Source organism: Notolabrus celidotus, chromosome 19 (assembly GCF_009762535.1).
Source record: "Notolabrus celidotus isolate fNotCel1 chromosome 19, fNotCel1.pri, whole genome shotgun sequence".
Taxonomy (NCBI): Eukaryota; Metazoa; Chordata; class Actinopteri; order Labriformes; family Labridae; genus Notolabrus; species Notolabrus celidotus.
The window spans coordinates 16,454,027-16,476,223 of record NC_048290.1 but is presented as its reverse complement, the minus strand read 5'-3'; the positions used below and the strand labels follow the sequence as shown (position 1 = coordinate 16,476,223).

At 41.4% G+C, this 22,197-nt stretch overlaps 3 protein-coding genes across 4 annotated transcripts in view; 2 read left to right on the top strand and 1 right to left on the bottom strand.

Annotated features, from left to right (window-relative positions):
* The first annotated feature begins 1,491 nt into the window (after positions 1 to 1,491).
* On the top strand, positions 1,492 to 9,478 carry ccng2 (cyclin G2). Its single transcript, XM_034709356.1, has 8 exons — positions 1,492 to 1,704; positions 2,902 to 3,058; positions 3,244 to 3,381; positions 3,555 to 3,805; positions 4,335 to 4,413; positions 4,549 to 4,647; positions 5,570 to 5,769; positions 8,038 to 9,478. The coding sequence occupies exons 2-8, from the start codon at positions 2,954 to 2,956 to the stop codon at positions 8,165 to 8,167; spliced, it is 1,002 nt and encodes a 333-aa protein (XP_034565247.1). The 5' UTR covers positions 1,492 to 1,704; positions 2,902 to 2,953; the 3' UTR covers positions 8,168 to 9,478.
* Positions 9,479 to 9,563: 85 nt separating this feature from the next.
* On the bottom strand, positions 9,564 to 19,506 carry taf1c (TATA-box binding protein associated factor, RNA polymerase I subunit C). Its single transcript, XM_034709355.1, has 15 exons — positions 19,029 to 19,506; positions 17,934 to 18,045; positions 17,725 to 17,774; positions 17,472 to 17,567; positions 17,255 to 17,313; positions 16,883 to 17,124; positions 16,436 to 16,567; positions 16,230 to 16,347; positions 16,061 to 16,132; positions 15,842 to 15,977; positions 15,628 to 15,756; positions 14,948 to 15,155; positions 14,278 to 14,415; positions 12,666 to 14,146; positions 9,564 to 12,031 (listed from the first exon to the last, which is right to left on the bottom strand). Exons 1-15 carry the CDS (start codon positions 19,143 to 19,145, stop codon positions 11,786 to 11,788), a joined length of 3,336 nt encoding a protein of 1,111 aa, XP_034565246.1. The 5' UTR covers positions 19,146 to 19,506; the 3' UTR covers positions 9,564 to 11,785.
* A 1,212-nt stretch (positions 19,507 to 20,718) lies between these two features.
* Positions 20,719 to 22,197, top strand: part of LOC117830956 (WD repeat-containing protein 7) — a 105,617-nt gene continuing 104,138 nt past the window's right edge. For both annotated transcript variants that reach the window (XM_034709331.1, XM_034709330.1), the window contains exon 1: positions 20,719 to 20,894. The gene's annotated coding sequence lies outside the window, so the exon portion shown is untranslated. The remainder of the gene's footprint in view (positions 20,895 to 22,197) is intronic.

Genomic DNA, 22,197 nt, shown 5'->3' with positions numbered 1-22,197 from the left:
TGGGTTTTTTTGGAAGCATAATATTAGAAATAATATATTTCATGTTCTTTTAATGTTGACATGTTGACAATTAAATACAGAGTCGAAGTGACTTGCAAACCATCACATTTTACACAGCATCCCAACTTTTTTTCTGGAATTGGGGTAATAAATGACAAAAACATAACACATAACACAACCTATTAGATGTTAAAATCAATTCAAGAGCACAAGAGAACTACCATTGTGCAGTGTAGTGTGAGTGATTGTGTTAAACAGTCTGATTGAGGCAGGTTAGAAAGACTTAATAAGCTTAAGCTAGAAGGCTGATGTCTGATGAATCCCTTCTTTTAGGATTAATTTCAGCTAAAGCAAATGTAAGTTTCAAGATATAAAGGTGGTATAAAGCTCAAATTGGACCTTTTAATCTATGGAGGTAAGTTGATAGTAGTGATATTTGACAGAAACTGTTGAAGAAATAGTTTTGGATGATATTTTGACAAAGGATTTGTATTTTTCTCTCTTTTTGGAGGTGTGATACTAAACTGGTATCAGAAAATGACTAATGGTAAGTGAAGTGTCATTTCAGTGGTAGATATGTGTTTGTTTATGGTAAAACCTCGGTATCTGTTTGCATATGCAATAGACCTCACTAAAAGCGGAACTAAATAAAGTATTTGCTGACTCTCTGCCTTGAAAACACAACTCCTTCACGGACATATGTTTGAGGGGTTATGTTAGGACACAGATAGCTTGCGGCACTTTTAGGAAATATAACCCAATTTCCATAAAACATGGCTTAACCACTTTATTATTGAATCTTTTATATAGCATTTGGTATTGGTACATTTCCTTTTCATTAAAAATGAATGTCAATTTGTTTCAGGAATGGTAAAAGTGCTCCGTCATTTGTAAAATTGTCTTACTGCTTGTAAAAGTGTTTTTTTTATTTTTCTAAATTTGTTTTCTTAAATGTGAATTTGTTTTGGCCTTGATAAAAGTGTTTTGTTATTGTAATTTAGTTTTATAAAATGTAAAAATGTTTTCCAAAATGTAAATTTGTCTCCAACTTTGTAAAAGTGTTTCATCTTTTGTAAATTTGTTTTGTCCTTCATGACCACCGTAATTTATGACTGCATCTGTTTTATCATCTTCTTGCACTCCCATAACAAAAATAAAATTACATTTATATATTCATAAAAGTTATTTGTTGAATCAACTCGATAAAAGACAAAGTCAGAAAGCACTACGTAATGTTAAGACTACGTCAGGACACTTTATAGCTCACAGCCAATCAGATCATCCCATTTTGGGCGGACTATTTGAACCTTGTAAAATACCGCTTGCTGATTGGCTGATTGAAAATGTCACTCAGAGGGGGGATCGTCTCCTTCGAAGGATTTACTGTTTTTTGATTTATCGATGAATCAAAGCTGTATTATCAATCCTGAGTGTAAAATCACCATCAGTGAAGTTATTAATATGTTTCATCAAAAAATAAAACACTATTTGGTTGCTTTCGTTGCCGTTTAAGACGTAAAACGGCTGAAGTCTATTCCTGAACCTGCGCATCTGATTGGCTGCTGGCGTTTGACGTCAAGGTCTGGGCGTGAGCTTCATGGACATCAACAAAAGAGAGAAAAGGAGAAAGGAGAGAGGAGACGAGAAGGAGTAACGATAAACGGTGGGACACAACAGATATGTGGATTTAATCTACACTAACAGGTAGAATACTACTTTATTAACATTTAAATGTTCTTATTACACTCTTATTAAGCGGAGTTTAGTGTGTTTTATGGATTAAACTTGCCTTTCCTTGTTAACAATCGACTCTCCATAGAAGGAAACAGCTGATGAGAGTGAACGGTCGACAATAGGATATACATTATACATAATTAATGAAAAATAGTCGACAATTATAATCAGGTCTGCTTTTATACACGAACATTTCTGTTAGCACATCTTTAAATGGATAAATGAAACGTTAGGATGATTATTTAGTTTTTTTTCAGGTTTCAAGCTCTTAAAGGAAACAGTGGGATTAATGTGTTTCCTCTTTGTTGTTGTTGTCTGTTTTTTTGGGGTTAAAATAGTGAGATTGAAGCGAAGATTTCCCCTGCAGTGGAAGATGTTTTCCTTCTCTGTTGTTGTTGCTGTAGCTTGGATCCGTCTCCTGTCTATAGCAGATTTTTAACACGGTTTTAATCACATAAAGCGACATTAACACGGGTTGTAAGTGGGTTTGATGCATATATATCCTGATTTAATCAATACAACATATTTATTCGATGATTTGGTTTCACAGAACAACATATAAGGCATTTTAACGTCCGAGGAATGAAAAATAAACCAGCCCCTCCCCCGCTCCTGTTGGGAGGATTTAAACCCGAGCTAGGAGCAACGTTAGCTCCCTCGATTAGCATTGGTTAAAACGGTAAAACATACAATTTCCAGCCGTGTGGATTATATTTGTGTGTTTAAGGTTGCTTATTAACACACCGAACCTTGGATAAGCAGTTATTTTTCGGTCAGAGGACAGTGGGAAGGCGTCTACCTCTTGAAATCTGACACCGGAGCCCAGCTGAGGGGGAGTGGGCGGGGCTCCGGGAGCTGACCCCTGGTTGGGCTCAGCAAATGTAGGCCACAGAGATATACAGTGTGCATAACTAAACACAGGGAAATAAACAGACTGAGAAGTAAATTAATTATTGCAAAAATGAAAACAATTGTATAGAGCTGCAAAATAAAGGAAAATGCTATCTCAACTTGCAAACTACTATATCTCGTTTTGTAAATAAACATTTTGATCTCCAAATACAACCTAAACGACACCTCAAACTTTCCAGAGTTCAAGTGTATGCCTATAAATGTATTGTTGTGACAACAGGACTAAATCTAGTGTCTGTTTTCTCTGTTTTGCAGTAATAATACTGTACTGAAACACAAGACCACTTGCTCCAGTGCCAGCTGAGACATGGACGCCTATAAGCTGATGAAGGAGCTGAGGCTAAACTATGAGCAGGAGGTCCATTACCTACCTAAGGAGACAGGACTGAGCCTCATTGAGGCCACTTCACAGGTGAGCAAATTTTCTTTCTTCCTCTTTTGTATCATCATCATATTTTTCTTTACTGTATTACACAAATGTCTTCCAAGTCTTATACGATTCAACATATACTGTAAAAACTGTAAAAAATCGTCAGTGTTGGTCAGTGTGACGGACAAATAAGGCAATATAACGTCATGTCTTGTTTTGCTTTGCAGGATGACAGCCGAATCTCGGCTAAGTGTCGCAATGCCAAAGTGGAGGACTTGTGGAGTCTGACCAGCTTCTTCGGTTACAGCACGCAGACCTTCGTCCTGGCTGTCAACCTGCTGGACAGATTCCTGGCCATGATCAGGGTACGGACTGCTCACACCTACTCGGACCAGATATAGGACAGATTTTTTTTTAGCTGTGTCTGGTGGCACAGTTTGGCTGCCTGAAAACTCTCCAGTGCAAAGCCATATGGAACAATTTAACTCAGGTGAATGTCGTCTCAAACCATGTCGTACTCCTGTGTTGTCCACCTCAGGTCCAGCCCAAACACCTCTCCTGCGCCAGCCTCAGCTGCCTCCACATGGCGGCCAAAGTGACGGAGGAGGAGTGTAACTTGACGCCGGGGGACGAGCTCATCCGCATTGGACAGTGCAGGTTCACAGTGTCCGACCTCAACCGCATGGAGAAGATCGTCTCGGAGAAGCTCAACTTCAAGTCCAAAGCCATCACTGCCTTAACATTTCTTCACCTGTACCACCAGATTGCACTTTCACACTGCACAGAAAGGTGAGACCAGAAGTCCCAGGTGTCTTAGATTCTTAGGTTGGGACATTTCTGCTGCTTATTATGCAAACATGTCAAGTTTTCTGCTCCTGTTGAAGCAAATTCAGGATTAATTCCACATCTCAGTGTTGAAATAAATTACCAGAGTTCACTTTGTTGAGCGAGCACAGATTTTCCCTGGATTTGATTGGAGGAAATTCTCCACCCTGCTGCTTGTTTGTCTCCCTGATGTAGGGCAACAGCCAACCGTCAGTCCTATCTGAGCTATCTGATAAGATTGGGCCGTGCTAGACATTGGCACTAATTCCTCACACTTGCATAAGCCTGGCAGAGTGTGTTGTGTTTATTATGTCTCACTAATCTGGAGCTTAAACCCAAGATATTCAGATTACATCACACTTGTTTTTCTCAATGTATTCAGATTTTAGGAGTCTTGAGAAATCTTCTGGCACCTGAAATGATTCTGTTCCTAAAAAGTCTCAAAACCCAGACCTTAACCTGTTATGTCTGTGTCTGTTTTTCATGGATACAGAAAGGAGACTTTAAACCTGGAGAAGCTGGAGGCGCAGCTCAAAGCCTGTCTCTGCAGAATCTCTTTCTCCAAAGCAAAGGTAAGAATTCCCTTCAGGGTGAAAGGTCACACTGCGTTACATCAGCTTAGGAGTCTAATGACGCCCCTAAATGAGTTTTTTGTTACAGAGACTTTGGGAAAATGCTAAACCTGTTGTTGTTGTTTGTCCATCCAGCCGTCCGTCCTCGCCCTCTCTCTCCTGAGGCAGGAGATTGAAGCTGTCCAGTCAGAGGACATGTTGGAGATAGCCTATCACATCCAGAGACACCTGAAGGTAAACACACCATGACTTTGTGACACAAACAACTCAACAGGGAGGGAAAGGAGCACCTGTTGAGACCTGATGTTAGAGGAAAGAGTTTGTTTTTCCACACACAGCAGCTATGAGGAAGTTGATCCAATTTTTAAAGGTTGATTTCACAGCAGTGGTGGTTTTATAAAAGTCAATCTGCTGCAACCACAAACATTTGACTACACAAACAACATAAGTAATAACGTCATGAGCCTGCACTCTTTTTAAAGTAAGGTCCCAGTTTCGTGCTTTACAGGAGGGATGCGAACACATCACAGAGTTAGGCGTGGTCACATATTGAATAGCAGTGGGGCGTAGAGGGGCGTCCGTTTATTCTTATCCCGGCTCTGCTCCAAACTTTTTTTTTTCCAATTGACGGCTGTGTTCGTTATGTAACCTGCTGTCGTGTTGTGACGGCTCAGGCCTGTACGTGCTAGAAAAGGAGACCTCTAAATGCTCATGGCGGAGGCGGGGCTTCTGAAACCACTCTGGTGTCATTATCAGCTGTTTTCGACCCACTTTATGTAACTGATAAGATAAATAGAGATATGTTATATCGTAACAGGTTACATGTTGGGGATGAAACTGTTGTGTGCTTTGAATGGTGTTATTTTAGGACGTTGAAGGTTGCTGACACAGTGACACTTTGCATGTTTGCCTTTCAAACCCTCCCACCTACCAGCACTTGAACCCTCAGGTGTTACGTGAGCAGCCGATCAGGTTGCAGAGCAAACTTGCAGACGCTGTTTTAACCCGGTTTCACTTAACCCCGTGACCTGGAAACAGAAACCAGGCCTCCTTTTACAGGGACATAGTATAATGTGTTAAGTAACAAGGTTTATATCAGTCACTGTACAGGGCAGGAAGCCAGACATGTTGACTGATCTGTGTGCTTTGGTTTCAGATTGCAGACAGTGAGCTGCTGCTGTGGAGCGAGCGTGTGGCGCGGTGTCTCTTGGACTACGCGTCCCCTGAATGCAGCAAACCCAACCACAGGAAGCTGCAGTGGATCGTCTCGAGGCGGACCGCCCAGAACCTGCACAGCTACCGCAGCGTCCCTGAACTGCCCACCATCCCAGAGAACTGCTGGGATGAGAGCGAGAGGTCAGTCCCAGAAATTCACCTGAGCAAAACACCCACTCTTTAATGTTGTGCACACCTGAGCAAGATACTAACACAATCAGAACCCCCTACATATCTGAGCAACATCAAAACATTATCTGACCCATACATGAACAAGACATTCAAACCAACATCAGAAAGATATCAACACTGGAGGAACCCAGATTAACCTACACAAGATTCTAAATCTGTCAGGACCCTAATGCAGACCTGAGCAAGATACTAGTCTGTATTACATGAAATATAATACATTGTAACACACACTATACACCACTAGGACATTCATTCTGTAACTCTTGGCACACTTGAGCAAGATACAAACACTGCCAAGGCTGCAATTCCACCAGCGCAAGATACTATTTTTTTTGGACCTCACACAGTGTATCAAGATGCTAGCAGACACATCCACACACATAGCTGAGCAAGACATGCCTTCTGTGAGATCCCAGAGCATGTCTTGGAAAAATAAGGACTGTCACAATGTAAAAACTCAAGCAAGATACAATCCCTGAGCAAGATACTCATCATGTCAGAACCTCACAAACCCCAAGATATTTACAGACAGCCTTCAGCACAAGAATAAGATCTTAGGATTTTCTTAACCTTACACTAAAGCAGATTTCTTACACAACGTGCGCAAGATATAAACACAGCCAAGGCCCTGATTTTGCCAGAGTAAGATACTCAAACACATTCAAGAGATACCAAAATGTCTGACCCTAAAAGAGCGCATACAGACCGTAAGACATAACCAGTGACTTCCCTTGACATACCTGCGCAAGATAGTTCTTCTGTCACATCCTACAACACGCCTGAGCAAAACCAAGCTTCCTACGCAAGATACCATCAATGTCAACATCCCCATAACACTCAAGGAAGATGCTAGAATCATACGAAACCCCAAAGAATGTCTTCTTGAACTGCGCCCCTACACACAGCTTTGACACTTCCGAACAAGATAATGACCTGGATTTCAAAATAAAAGCGTGATCAAAAAATGAAAAGGCCATAAAATGCGATCAAACTGAAAGTTCGAGTCAAAACAAACTTTAACGATCAGACTTTGAGTTCAGTTTTCATTCAGTTTCATTCTTATTCAGTACATGTGACCTCATGTGATGTCTCAGCTTGTACACTCTGCTGTAAATTCCAAAAACTCCTGACAACAAGAGAGGTATTTAAGATTCTGAGCGACCCAGACACACCTGGGTTGTTGCTACACACACACCCAATGTGTCAGTCTCAGTTTCAGGAGGATTGCAATTGGTCTAGTTCATATGCTGCTCTGCTGTAACACTCTCCTTAAGCAACAGACAAGTTCCCTGTATGGTGCAACTTCACGTCATACGAACACACACACACAGACCGGCCCCCTCCGTCTGTCTCAGCATGTCAGGGCCTCTCATATCTCCCTGCGCTGCATGATGAGCGAGGCACCAGTCACGTCCCACTGACACAGACGTTTTCCATGATGTCACACCGGGCCAGAGTGCTCTGCCTTTATGTAACATGTTCGACTTTTATCTGAGGTGTTGTGTAAAAAGGGAGACGCAGACGTGAGAGTTCTCCCAGCTGACACATGCTCATCATCAATACAGCTTTTTATATGGAGTTAAATCCTGCGTGTGACTTTTACAAGCAGCAGATTTTAACTGTCGTGAGTCAGAACATGAGATCAGCTGACAACAGATGGATGTCTGTTCCTTGCTAAATCATCAATCTCTTTGCCCTCTTCTGTGACTGTTTGACAAATATTAACAAAGTTAGAACATGTGAAACCTTCTGGTTTAATACATATTAGATTTAAATATCAGATGAGAAGTTAAAATTTATCAATTTTAAAGCCAGGGTGCCATATTTTAACACATTTGATTTGTTGTTTTGTTACCCCATGATTTATACCCAAAGGCACACTATCAGAGCACTTACGCCTTAATAATAATAAAAAAAGACCCTGAAGAGGACACAAGATTAGGTCACAATCACTAAATGTTGCATTAAAGGCGCAAATTGGTGCATAAATTCATCAAAATGCAGAACATTAAATGTTTAAAAAGAAATATTGAAGTCCCACTGCAAGCTGCAACACATATCACCTGACTTAATTTGCACACTTCTTATTTTAGCAGATAATCTAATTATATTTGGACGTTTTTAAGCCTAAACTTCAGATTTTGCAGCTTCTAGACGTCCCAAAATGCAGCACCTCTTCCGTCCAGTAACATTGCGTCTCTGTTTGTGTCTCCACAGCGAGGACTCCAGTGAAGACGTGATGAGCTCAGGCGAGGAGTCCCTCAGCAGCTCTCTGGGCAGCGACGCCGAGGGTCCTTTCTTCCCTCTGCACCTCCGCCAAAAACACCGCCAACACCTCCACGCCTGAAGCCTCGCCGCCGCCGCCATGTGCCTCTCCGTCTTAACCCTCCACTCTTGAAACTTCTTCACGTCCATTTGAATTGTTGCTTTGATAAGCTCCGGTGCTGGGGGAGAATCGCACAACTACTGGCAGCTGGACTCTTCTGGGTAGATTTGGTAGATGATTTTAGTTTGTAGTCGTGTTGGTGCATGTTCAGATGTCACATTCCAGGACTTTAAAGTTAGATAAAAATCGGCCGACTGGGTACAGAGTCAGTTTTTCAAGGAGTTGGATACAGGAAACTCTCAGAGATCTCAGACCTGAAGCGACTTTTCGCGTTGGCGAGAAAAAAAAAAAGCTAAAATGTGGTGAATATTTATCAGAAAGTTTTGACTGTTATTAATCTTAAGACTGTTTTTAGTGGAGTCAGGAGATGGACAGAAGACAAGAGCAGCTGTGGAATGATTTCTGGGGTTAGATTGAACAATTCAAAGAGCTCAACAGAGAGAAGATTTACACGTTTATCTCGGGATCAGTGTTGCACAATTTCTGATGAAAGAAAATTCAGATTGTGACTCTTTTTTAATTTAGAGTCTCGGCCAAATTCCACCAGATCGGTAGCGGATCGGAGACTGACCAAATTTGAACAACCTCGTTTCAAAGATATTTAGATCAAACCTTAGTTATTGTGCAACCCTGAGAGAAAGATAAATTGAAGTCCTGATCATAAGTAAGACGCAGAACTTTGAGCCTCAATTTTTGAGACATCTGCCCTTGTGCATGGCCGCTCTCTTCTTTTGTCACAGTTTCATTTGCACAGTTTTCTTTTGAAACTCTCTCAAGTGTTAAACGAGCAGACTGGAGGTCGGAGTTTGTGTCTGAAGGGAAACAGAAGTGCCAGAAAATCTCTGATTTCAGGACAGCCCTTTAAAAGTGCCTTGCACCAAGGCATTCGAGACAGACCCGACCTTTCCTTCAGATTCAAACCCTGCTCACACCGCAGGGTGCTCAGATAAATATTTAACGAGTGTTTGTGGACGTGTGTGTGTGTGTATGTATGACCCTGGTTTAAAAAGTCGAAGTTGCCAACTTTAGGATGTAGCGTTGAAAACAAGTTTTTGTTATTTGTTCGGTGAGGATGTCGTATGATTAAAGAAATGCTGAAAAAAAGTCTAAAAAATGTCCAAAATGTAAGAAAATGTTAATATAAAAACATGTAAAACTGTAAATGATGTACACAAAAATCTGTTAATAGTTCTTTGTAGATATTATGTTATTTATTCTCTTTTTGTCAACTGTACTGAAACAAGAAAATCTTATAAAAATATTGTTTTTTAATCCGTCGTTGTCTGACCTTTCCTTCATCATGTCTGGAAACAAATATGGATGAAAGCTTCTTCACAGATTTCAAAGAGCACAGAGGTCATCTTTGCGTTTGATTTTATTTAAATATCAGTTATGTTTAGAAAAGAGGATGCAGAAAGGCTTCATATAAAAATAACAATGAGCGAGGTCTTCTTCATGTGTCAGGACACCAACAAGTGAGGTTAAGAAACGAAACTGGAAAAGGGAAGCAGCCACACACACACGCACACGCACACACACACACACACACACCATTATGTAGAAATCCCTCAGAATATCTCATGAAATCGACGTATTGGTTGTGAAACTCGTCACGTCTTCTTCCTTAGAGTCTGACGTATTTCAAATGAAACCTGAAGACAGGATTGAAAACTGAAACATCTACAGCAGGATGTTTGAGCTCAGACTACAGGAGTTTCTAAATAATCTGTAAACATGTTGCATAAATCTGAATTTTAACGCAACAAATACGAAAGTTATTTTATGCAAACAAGTGTCCATGCTTTCTCATTTAGCATGTGCACATTCTACCTGTCCGGTGGACCTCGCAGCATCATGATCATGCTTTCACACCAAAGCTCAGGATCACTGTTGGCCATTGGTATTTAGATTTATAAAAGATTGAGTTCCAAACACAGGAATTGTGTATATATAATATGTTAAAGACTTGAGGACTGCTGTCACAGATTTGGACTCTGACTCCAGCATTGACTGCATTCAGTCTCAGAAGATGGAGTTCTCTAACTTGAATGAGACTGTTTCAAGATTTTGTTATTTTTTTTAATTAGACTCTAAATTAATTCAGTTTTGGGAGCTGACTCGTACATGTGTGTTTAGGTCCTCGCTTGTTCATAACAGTTCCTGAGATGTGCCATGAATTAAGAGTTTTGCTTTCAAGGGCAACATGTTCAATCTGTAAAAGAACTGTTGAGGAAGGAGGTCATGACTGGGACAAGATCATCTGTCCATGATGATGAGTAAGAATAATGCTGAAGTTACTTGGACTGTTAGCAGGCTGCAAGCTAACGGTAGCACTCCAAGATATTTTGTTTGGACTTTTGAGACTCCTACAGTCGTCCCGCTGCAGCAGAAACTGTCTCCCCATTAAGAGAAGAAGGATGCATATTTAGATGTGACGCATTGCGCTGCAACTTCCTTGATCATTTCAATATCCAGACACACTGACAGGATCAATCAGAATCTAATGTTATGTGAAACAGTCGTCTCGTACAGCTGCAGGTAAATGCGAGAGGTATGACTCTTAAACTCCAACACTGGATGAATCGAAACCCCATTTTGAACTCAAACTTAAACACTGATGTCATCAAGATCCTGAATGATGTCATTGAACATTGCATATCTTTCTCTTAATGTGCAGGCCCCTAGTCCTTGCTGGTTTTAAAGGTGCTTTGCTTCACTCACACAAGAAGAAACTTAGCTGTTGTAGTAAAACTGAAGAGGGAAAAAAAACTTGACCAGCCTGAGTAAGAAAAATCATCTGAGGTGGGATTTAAACCGGCTAAATTAGAACCGTTTGGTTCGCATTTCAAAGATGCACACATCTCCGTCTCCTCTCTCCCTCAGTGGCTCTTACTAATGATCTGCTTAGAAAGTACTAAAGTTATTATGTAGATTTCACTTCCTAAATATCAAGCATGTTTGATTTCATCAAGCTGTTCAAGAGGGATCTGCAGAGCCCTCTTATGACCCACATATTCTGGACCCTGCATCAGTTCTCTATCATCAAGAGTCCTGTAGTCTGAGCCCGGCTTAGAGCAACGTTTTAATAAGAACTGAAGGAATGTCTCCTTTAATTCACAAACAACCCTGTTTATCTTATAGTTTTATATTTTCAAAGTTTAATAACTTTATCTTTCAGGTTGATTTCAGGTCAACATTTAGAGTCAGGTGTGTTTAAACAGCTGTCAGAGAGATGTGTGTTAAACAGAAGATGGGCAAAGATCACCTGCAGTGCACACACACACAGACACACACACACACTCTCACACACACAAAACATCACCATTACAAACAAAAACAGAGATAATAAATTCCACTGAATCCTACCAAACTGGTCTGCAGTCCGTCTTTTTCAGCCTCCAGATGAAGCCCTGATAGATCCACCTTAAGCATGAAGTCTGATCCACCTCCAGATCTTAATCCAGCGTGCACGTTGGTGAATAAAACCATCATATATCCAGTAAACAGATCCTAACGCAGCTGAAGACATCAGGAGTCAAACTAGCTTTTCAACAAAGCAAATATTCCAAAATCGACAAATCAAAACCCCATCCGAGACTTCTTCTTCTTTGGTTGTGACGCCTGCGACAGCCCAGGACGCCCCTGTGAGCTCTGAGAGACGGACTGAGACAGAGACCACACCAAGGAGTCCTGGGACAGGTCTGTCCCCAAGCTCCTCTGAGAGAAGGACTGTGAGGTGCGGAGCTGAGAGGATGACGTCCCGGGTGGAGCGGCCAGGTGATCCACGCTGTCCTGGGAGTAACCGTCATGCTGCAAGGGATCCCCCTGAGAAGAGAGGAGAGACGAGATGGAGACATGAGGCACGGTTCATTTCAGAGGCTGGCTGCGTTTTCTGACCTTTGCTACATTTATAAAGCATGCATTGATGGTTTTACATATTTGAAGCCTTTAACTACTCACAACCTGATGCAATTTGCACCTTTATGTTGTGTAATGCAAGCTCGACGGCATTGTATTTCCTGCATTTACAGCCCTTCTGGAATCCCCTCTCATCGGCCGTGTATTTCATCTCCTCCTCTCTATTCTTCATGTAATCATGTAATCATCTGTATGATAAACAGTAACATGCATCAGCCGTAGATTAACATAACACGCTCTGAATCGCTGTGGAAAAGTAAACAGAGATCGTAGCAGGGCCGGAAGCAGGCGACCGGCTATCAGAGAGAACACACTGCCCTCAAGCGTTTTGGCAGAGAATTGCTGCGACACGGACACATCGACGCACAAGCATGTGGTGCTCATGTCCGCGTCAGCCCCTGCTGCGTAGGGGAGTCGCAGAAGTATAACTCAGCCTATAAGGACACCAATATTTACATGCTTCCTAACAGAGATAACTCGTCTTTGATAATCCAGAGAAACTAAAAACTCCAAAATGCTACATTGTAGACTCCGTTCTTACCAGAGAGCTGAGGACGTCCTCTAGTGAGCGTTTGTTCTTTCTCTGACTGGCCGGTGTGGAGATCGGTCTGGGTGTCTGAGGCAGGGTGAAGGTGCGGGAGCTGCTGGGGATTTGCTGCTCGTCTGGTCTGGCTTTGATACTTTGAGGTGTTGCAGGAGCAGGAGCAGGAGCAGGAGCAGGAGCAGGAGCAGGAGCAGGAGCAGGAGCAGGAGCAGGAGCAGGAGCAGGAGCAGGAGCAGGACTGGGGACGGGAGCGGGAGCGGGAACGGGAATGGGAACGGGAACAGGAGTGGGAGTGGGAGCAGCAGCAGGAGCAGGAGCAGGATTGTCTGTCTGTGCTATAGAGGGGGTAGCAGCTCTCGGTGCCTCACTCTCCTCAAAGTCCTCTCCGATGTTCTCTGCATCCGACCATGCGTCCTGACTTGCTGCAGAACTCCAACCCAGAGAATCAGAGAAGTCCGAGAGCTCGGATTGGTAGCTGATGGACGAGGTGAAGCTCCCGGACAGCTCCAGGCGTCGCTTCGCCTGTTTCTCCCTCCTCCTCTTCCTCCTCAGGGCCTCCACTTTCTGCTCCCTGTTCAGCCCCAAGCTGTCCTCCCACCACGCCCGCCACGCCTCCTCCCCCTGCCAGGAGAGTGTCAGGCGCTGGCTCAGCTGGTCCTCCCATGCCTCTGTGACCACCGTGATAGGAAGTGGTTCCACGTCTGGAGCTGTGATGGAGCCAGAGATGAGGAGCGAGCGTTTGGACATGCATGCTCTCAGATCTCGTCTCAGGTTCTGCACGTGCTCTTCTTCATCATCTGGTTGGGGTACACCTTTAATTTGGATTTCAAAGTTCTGCAAGCAGCGTGGGCGGGGCTTCTTTTTGTGGCTCTTCTTCATTAGATCCTTGAGCCAGTGTCTCCATGTGTCCAGAGCGTCGTCACTGAGCTTCACCAGAGTCCCAACAACATCACAACTTCTCGAGTCCACCACTTCCTCCAGGCTTTGAGGCTCCTCATTAACACTTTCCCTCACCTCTTCATCATTCGCACCAGCATCCAAGTCACTCATTTGATTGGACTCTTCATCTTCATTAACGATGATCTGCAGGTTCAACCGCTTCAGGTTCCTGCTCCTCCTCCTCCACCCTCCTCTCGCTGAATCATCAGAGTCAGAGGATGTGTTTCCTCCTAGTTGCATCCTCTCTGGTGTTTCAGCTACAGATCTCTGTGCAGTCGGAACCTGAGTCGGTCCGATTACATCCTCATCGCTCGACGTCTCTGATACCAGCTGAGAATCTGTGTGAGGCTCTCTTGGCTGTCGGGTCTCTCTCAGACTCTGTTGAGGCGGTTTTTCAGGTATTGATTCATCCTCGGTGGCTGGAAGCTCAGACTCGATGATGTGGTAGAAGATATCTCCAGCCTCAGTTAGCTGTAAGACACAGAGGCACTCTTCTCCACCTTCTCCTCCGTCGCCTTTCATCTGGATACAAGTCAGACCTGAGAGGACATCAAAAGAAGGTCAGCCACATTATACATGATTTCTACAGAGCAGGTTTCAAGTAGTTTAAGTATCGAACATGGCAAACCCCAGATTACAGAGACTGAGAAGTGGCAATGGAATCACTGACCTGCTGCAGGTGAGGACAGTCTGTTGGTTGCAGTTTGAAGGTGATGAGGGATCTGCACTGGAAGGTGTTTCAGGCTGTCTCTGGGTCTGAGCAGAGCCTGAGGAGGACCCTGACTGGAGCAGGCATCTGTTCTGCCTCCTAAACACAAACATTGGATTGTTAAAAAAAGGTCCATGAATTTTTTACCTTTTTATTTATTTCGTCTTTTTTTCTTTTTCTAACTTATTTGTGTATTTTATTTATTGTTATTATTATTACAATTATTATTATATTATTGTTATGCTTTCTTCTGTTATTTTGTATTCATTTTCAAGATTATGGTTCATTTTCTTTATCTGTTTAAATTATTATTATTATTATTATTATTATTATTATTATTTTGTTTCATTCATTAATCTATTCATTTATTTTGGATTTTAAGGCATTTTGCATACATGTCTGGGGATTGTATGCCTTTTATAATGTATACAATATAAAGAAATGCTAGTATTAGTTTTTTTAGTCCCTAATATATCTATTTATTTATTTTCTTTAAAAATAAAAAAACATGCCTAAAGTCTTTAAACTGATCTAAATAAGCCCATGTCACAGAAACATACTGGAGACTTTGCATAAAAGTTTACCACTAAATCAAAGTTCATAATAAATGCACTGCCCCCTGTTGACCAACCTGAGTACTGCAGCAGGGTGATTTCCTGGGAGCTTTGGGAGCCCAACAGAACCTTAGTGGTTCCAGATCCACCTGCTGATGATCCAGATAGAGAGGAGGAGTAGGAGCCAGGAATAACGTGACAAAACATGGGCGGGGACTGCATCATGTGATCCCACTTCAGCATGGGAACGCCAGGGAAACGCTCATCCATGATGTAGGCTGAATACTGAGAAAGAGAGGGAGAAGGTGTAGTCAGTTGTGCAGGATATTGGCTTCAAAGAATCTTACATGGTTACAAAAACATGATAAAATAAAAATGATCAATGTGCAATCAAAATATAGATATCAGTACCAGCAGATAAAAGCTTCATAAGTGAATAATCGGTATCAGCAGACATGAACATTTCCACTATTAATGGCAGAGAAGGCGATGCATAATTATGCACCAGAGATGACAGCTTGTGCAAACAAACAACCTTACACAAGTCAGCTGAATGGAACCCTGACATCTTGTGGTAACAAGCAGGTACTGCAGCATCTCTGAGGACATATTCTGCCTGATTTAAGGTTTATGTTAGACCCCTCAAACCTAAAATATATTTGGTATCTTTGTGAATTTTGAGAACTGTTCTCAAAGGTAAACATATTTCTGGGTGATTCATCAAAGAGAAGAAATTAAAGGCAGTGTGGTTTTGTACCTGAGTGGTGACGAGGTGATGGAAAGGGTGAGCTTCTCCCAAATACTTGGACAGAATGAGTCTCTCTCCACGCCGACACTCTGATGTGTGGCTGATACGAAACAGGGTGTGACAGACGGCCAAACTCACCTGGACGGACACAGGAGGGGGGGAAGAAGTTAAAAACTGAAGCGACAGACTCAAAACTGAAACACAAAAATAACTCTCATCTCACCCTGATGTCTGTGAGCTCCACGCCAGTCCTGTCTGCGTACAGCATCACCCTCGGATGGGCTGAGAACTCGCACCACCGCCATGAAGACTTTGCGTTAAAGTACAGGTTGCTGTCTTCCTCCCGGACCGTCTGTATCCTGACGGGGCGGACACATTCGTGAAGTTTAACTTGACTCACGATGGGATGTTAAACAGATACTCTTTGGAAATGAGTCCTCACCCTCTGCCGACGGTCCACAGATTCACTCTCCCACTCTCACTCGCCACCAACACTTCTCCTAGAACATGAGGACTGACGACATGTAGCAGAGCAGCTACTTTAACACCTTTACCTCATTTAGAAAAATGTCAAACAATCACGATCTTAACATTTACATTCGACCCCTCACCTGACGCTGATGCAAGTTGCGACCTCTGTAGTGTTGATGACTTGATGCAGATGAGGCTCTTTTGTTTCACTGAAACCCCAAACTCCACAAAGATAGTCCGATCGCACAGCAACACAACCTGCAGGAGACAAACACAAGCATTGAGAAGTTTGCCTCTAAAACATCACAACAGACAGAATCCTGCAGATGTGGACACCGTCTCGTACTTTGGTTGAGCACAGAAGCAGAGCTGATCTGTCTCACAGGGCCTTTCAGCTGGAATCTGAATGGCTCGCTGCTGCCGGAATCCACACATGAAGAACCTCCTCTGTGATGCTGAAGCTCCACTTGGTGGAAGTCTGAGGTACTGCGTTAAGAACCAGAACCAGCAGAAACACAAGGCAGGGAAAACACAGTAATGTCCCACACGTCTAACGCCGTTTGAACACACCTTCTAGTTTGAAACTAGAAGGTGTCTTAAATCTGAAACCCCCCCCCACAAATTTGCAGCCATCCTAACTGAACTCAGAGCTGCAGGATGAAGACATCTACAGGAGGAATACCAGAACTGTATCTACCTTTTCACCATTAAGACCCCAAATATGTGAAAAAAACAGCACAGGTTAGAAAACACTTTGATTCCCCTTCAGTTTGAAGTTTGCTCTTTAGGATACTGAGGCAGTCCCGTCCCTGATTCCCAGGATACACGAGGCAGCCGCACTGGGAGCTCTGTGAGAAAGGAACGAAGGCTAAAGCGCCCCCTGTGGCTCCCTCAGAGAACAGCAGGCGGTCCCTCTGCTCCGTCAGCTCCTCGTGCAGCAGAGCCCCCAGCAGCTCAGGAGGGACAGAGTGAACTGCGTCGGAGAGCAGGACGCTGTACCGGTCCAGAGCAGTGGCTTTATACGACGTCTGATGTCTGCAAGAAGATGAAACATGTTTTAAATTTAAAAAAAAAAAACACTCACTGATTTAAAGCCTTTAATTATGCCACTTTAATCTCTGTCCACTCAAACTCACTTTGGCACAGATCAGTTAGGCCCACTCACATTTTAGAATCCCTTAAATCGAAGAGGTTCCACATGTTTATCAAGTTTTGCTGATATCTCTGTAAAACAACAAACACAGAAACACTCTTTTGACATGAAAACAACAATTAATTTACTACAAAAATCATAAAGCTCCAAGAGGCCACACACACACCTTTAAAATGTTAACCTGTACATGTAAACAGCATTTTAAAAAAGTGTTATCTTGTAAACTCACCTCTTTTGATCGGCCTTTTAAATCTAAGTTTTCACCCAGAATGTTGCCCATGGAGCTGAAGGCATCCTGGCAGTGATCTATGAAGAAGTTCTTCATCTAAAGAAAAAGAAAAAAAGTCATTATAATCCAGAACTTTTTTATTAATACATCACCAATTCACAACAATGTTATCTCAAGACGCTTGAACTACGTCGAGAGACACAAAATTAATTGACTCAAACTTGAAATCATCACATCGGCCCCGTGTACTCACATGTTCTCTGAAGTCAAGCGAATCTGGGGGCGTCACAGGCCACGGGACAGCTGGAAGAGATGTTCAGAAATATTGAAAAAATAATTAAATTTAAAAAAATGCACAAAAGAAGGAAGGATATTTTAATGGCGCATGAACCCGCTGAATTTTTCTACTTAATAATTTGGTAAAATAACAAAAATACTGCAGCTGAGGAGGGAGGGACTCACAGCTTCTGGGGGACAGGAGGGGAATAGGTACTGGTTCCTTGTGATGCCACGTCGCCCCTCTGACCTGGCGTCGGGATGCAAATGTCCGGCTGGAGAGAGGACCAGAGCCGTCCTGAAACCAACAATGAGAAGCATGAGGTTAAAAACAATAACATCCCCCCACAGATAAAACGCACCTCTGATCTCACATTTCTCATTTGATGACTTGTAAACAACTTGAATTAGTTAATCACATCACTTGGACAACTTTGAGCTGTCTTTTTCTTTAAAAAAGGAACAACATCTGAGGAATTTACTTCCTCTTGCAGTCCATTCCTGCAAAACAAAAATGGTGTGGACAAACATTTTACGAAATGTCCTTTATTTCTGACACTGCATTTTACATTTTGTCTACTAGGCAGTTTTGTCTTTCCATGCATGATATATTATGCTGCAGAAATAATCAAAACTCATCATTACCACGTTTCTAGATCAGATAAATATTACACAGATGGTCATTGTAAGCAGAGTGAACTACGTACAATAGATTATAAATAATGTTCAACATAATTGTGTCCTCATATTTCAAAATTTCACTTTTTAGCAGGTTATCTCTGACATGCAAGACATGATACATTTAGTTTTGCTTTAACAGCATGAAATTACCAAAACTCAGTGCCAACAACATTTTTTAGGTCAGATCTGCATATTTGGTCCCATATTACGGTAAATAGTTGTGTTGAAGCAGATAAAGCGTGAAAAAAGAAATGAAGAACATACATAATTGAATAAATAACTATAAAAAAACTATGCTTTGACAATCCTTTGCACAGGTATGACCCTGAACGTACTGCTGCTTAAAAATAATGCACCAATACCGACAAAACAAAGTAGAAAGCTGCAGATAATGTCAAACTTATATTAAATATTTAATTAAAAATAATGCACCCATAATGACAAAACAAAGTATGTAAAAAGCAGCAGATAATATCAAACATACATTAAATAATACACAAGACATCTTATGACTCAATACATGTTAACTTCTGTATATTAGTTGCAATAAATCAGATTTAGAAAAATGTGTAGAACAGCATTGATTAACAGCTGACCCACCTGAGCCATGACTCGCTCATAGCAGCCCCAGTTTCCTGCGCGGGGTGGAAGGACCGAGTCCGGCGGTCCGCAGTTATAAAACGAAGGAAAAAGCTGCTTTGGAAACTGGTAATCCATTTTTACACGTCCTGTGTTAATTTAAAGGAGCGGCCAGTGTTTCCAAAGCGGTGTATGTCGTTGTCCCTCCACTCTCGCAGCGTGGCAGAGAACAAGTCTGAACATGTTGTTCTCAGCTAGCGTTAGCCTGCCTGCGCACGTTGTTGACTAGCATAAATAAACACTATTATCTCTTCTTATTACCATGACATGCACTCAGCAAGTCAAAATACACAAAATACACGTCAAATGAAAAGAATAGTCCAAAAAAATACGTTTAAAGCGATGAAATTATCCACAACTGTCAATGAATCCTCGGTACACGTGCAGACTGGCGGCCGTTCATCGTCAAGCTCGGCAAGCTAGCAACAACAGAAACGTCATATCCGGTTACTGCCTATGAAAATAAAACAACACTGACATGAAAATAAAATGTATGTTATTCGAAAAAATGAACTAAGAGGCAAGACACGTCCAATAGTGACTCAAAAGTAGGACTAAATCTAATTCAATTGATAGAAAACAAGATAGATCCAAAAAATCGTGTAGAGTTGAAATATAAAAAAGGAACTTTCCGACCTACCTTTTATTTTGAAGTTTGAATGCTAAGGCCAAACCGGCCAAACAGGAAACATTAGCCAATTTTAAAAGAGCCGTCATGTTTCAAGGGCTCTTAAAATCACAAACTACAAACAATTTATACAGTCTATACTACTAACACGAGCTATATTAAATTACTTAATAACTTCTATTGAACCTTTAATTGTTTATCGTTTTACCCTCAGTTGATTAAGTAAAGTGGGGAGCAGAGCTCTAATCCTTTTAATGTTTTCTTCTTTATTATTATTATTATTATTATTATTATTATTATTATTATTAATAATAATAATAATAATAATAATAATAATAATAATAATAATAATAATATTAATATTATTTCTAATTATATTGCGTTCTTTGAAAATACAGTTTTGTTATTTTCTTTCATTTAAATAAAAAAAACAACATGATTGGGAAGAAAAAGATTGTTTGGTCATTCAGCCATAATTACAGTTTGCTGTCTTCTTATACATTTTACATGATATGATCCCTCTTAGTTGATTAGTTAGATATTTTCCTGTATTGTTTACAAATAAAAAATAATTTTCACTCCTGAAGAGTTGAAATATAAAAAAATAACTTTTTCGACCTACCTTTCATTTTGAAGTTTGAATGCTAATGCCAAACAGGAAGAATGTGCCAATTTAAAAGAGCACTCATGCTTCAAAGGCTCTGAAAATTACAAACTACAAACCCACCCTATATGAAGCAACTTGTTACCTTTTATCGAGCCCTTATCTGTTCTCCTCAGTCGTTTTATTTAGGGTTCTTTTTTTGTTTTTCTTGTTAATAAATACAATATTTGGATGGAAAAAAAAATTCGCTCGTTAAGGTTTATTTACAATTTGCTGTCTCAATATACATTTTGAATAATTTGGTACCTCTATATTGATTAGTTTGTTATTTCCTGTATGTTTTGGTGGCGGTTCCTGCTTTTATTTTGACCGGAAACAGCCCTCACAAGTGACAGTTCGTGCTTTTATTTTGCCCGGAAACAGCCCTCACTGGTCTCCTGATCAGCTGACCGAACGGATCGGTTTCTCAGTGGCATAATCAGCTAAAATTAAGCCGAAAAAGAGGATCATTTCGGATTGTGTTTGCCACAGAGGCGAACTTTCGTTTTTAAACTTTGCACCAGAAGGAAATGTCCAAGTAGGACCTTTATTTTTGGTATGTATTTATCATTTTAATATTGTGTTTTGGTTCTGTTAGCCGTGATGCTAACCCGGAACTAACGACATTGCAGGTGTAGTTTACCGTTAGCGTTAGCATGTCAGGGATCACTGCACAGCTAATCTGCCCTCTAATGTCTGACTACTACTGACATGTTGCTGCAACCGAAATATTTGAGAGATTTAATGGTCGCGTCATGTCCCTGAGGTGTTTTTGACTGTCTGCATCTGACAGTTTATTCGACGTATGCTGCTTTCTGTCCTGAAATATTGCTACGCAGCCTCTTAACGTGATCATAACACCAAGGTGAATGAATTAAATGAGGCATGAAAATGCAAAATGTGGATGTTGTGATGTGAAAGAGTATTGTGTTATGTTTCTAGCATAGTGTCAAAGCTGTGTCTGCATCTGTCTTCGTGACAGGACGCAGATTCGTGACTCTGATCGTGTTTTGTGTCTCTGATCAGGCTAATGTGTTCATGAATTTAATTTAAAGGCCAATTAATTGTGTTCATTTTGAGCAATGCTTATGTAAATGTCTGTATACTGCAGCACTTTGGGTACACATGATGAGTCTGCCTGCTAAGTATCAGCTTTAGGATGCTAACATGGCATATGTGTAGCATCTTTTATGATTGCATTGCTGCAGACTTTACCAGCCTTGGAGGAAAATATAAACCATATTGAGATCTTAAAACGTTCTTTATGGATTTTCACATTAAAAAAACAATAATTTCTTAGGACAACAGATGTTAGATGTATTGGTTATTAGTTAGCAACCAATAAATAAACACACAAACAGGGCTGGCAGAAAAAAGAGGGAGCACATCACAACTTTGCTGCATGCTCTCCGCTGGCTCCCAGTTTGTCACAGGATTGATTTTAAAATTGCACTGTTAACATACAAGGCCCTAAAAGGATTGGCACCATCCTACTTGGCCGATATTCTTTATTATCACAACCCAAGTCAACAAACCAGCTGCTCATGGATGTGCCTAAAACTCAGCTTACCAGAATGACCAGGCCTTTGCAGCAGCAGCCCCCAAGCTCTGGAATGGCTTGCCCCTCCATTTACGATTGCCCCCCACTGTTGAATGTTTTAAATCTTTGTTGAAGACCCATCTCTCTAAGTATAAAAGCACAGACCCCCTCCAGATTAAATAGGTAGAGCTACAAACGTGCAGAATAAAAGACAAGAAAGCAACCATTTAAACATAGTAAGACACACCATATTGATCCTCAGTCCAAAGCAATATGTGCTATTAACATAATTAAGCCTAACTTTTTCCAGTTTATGAAA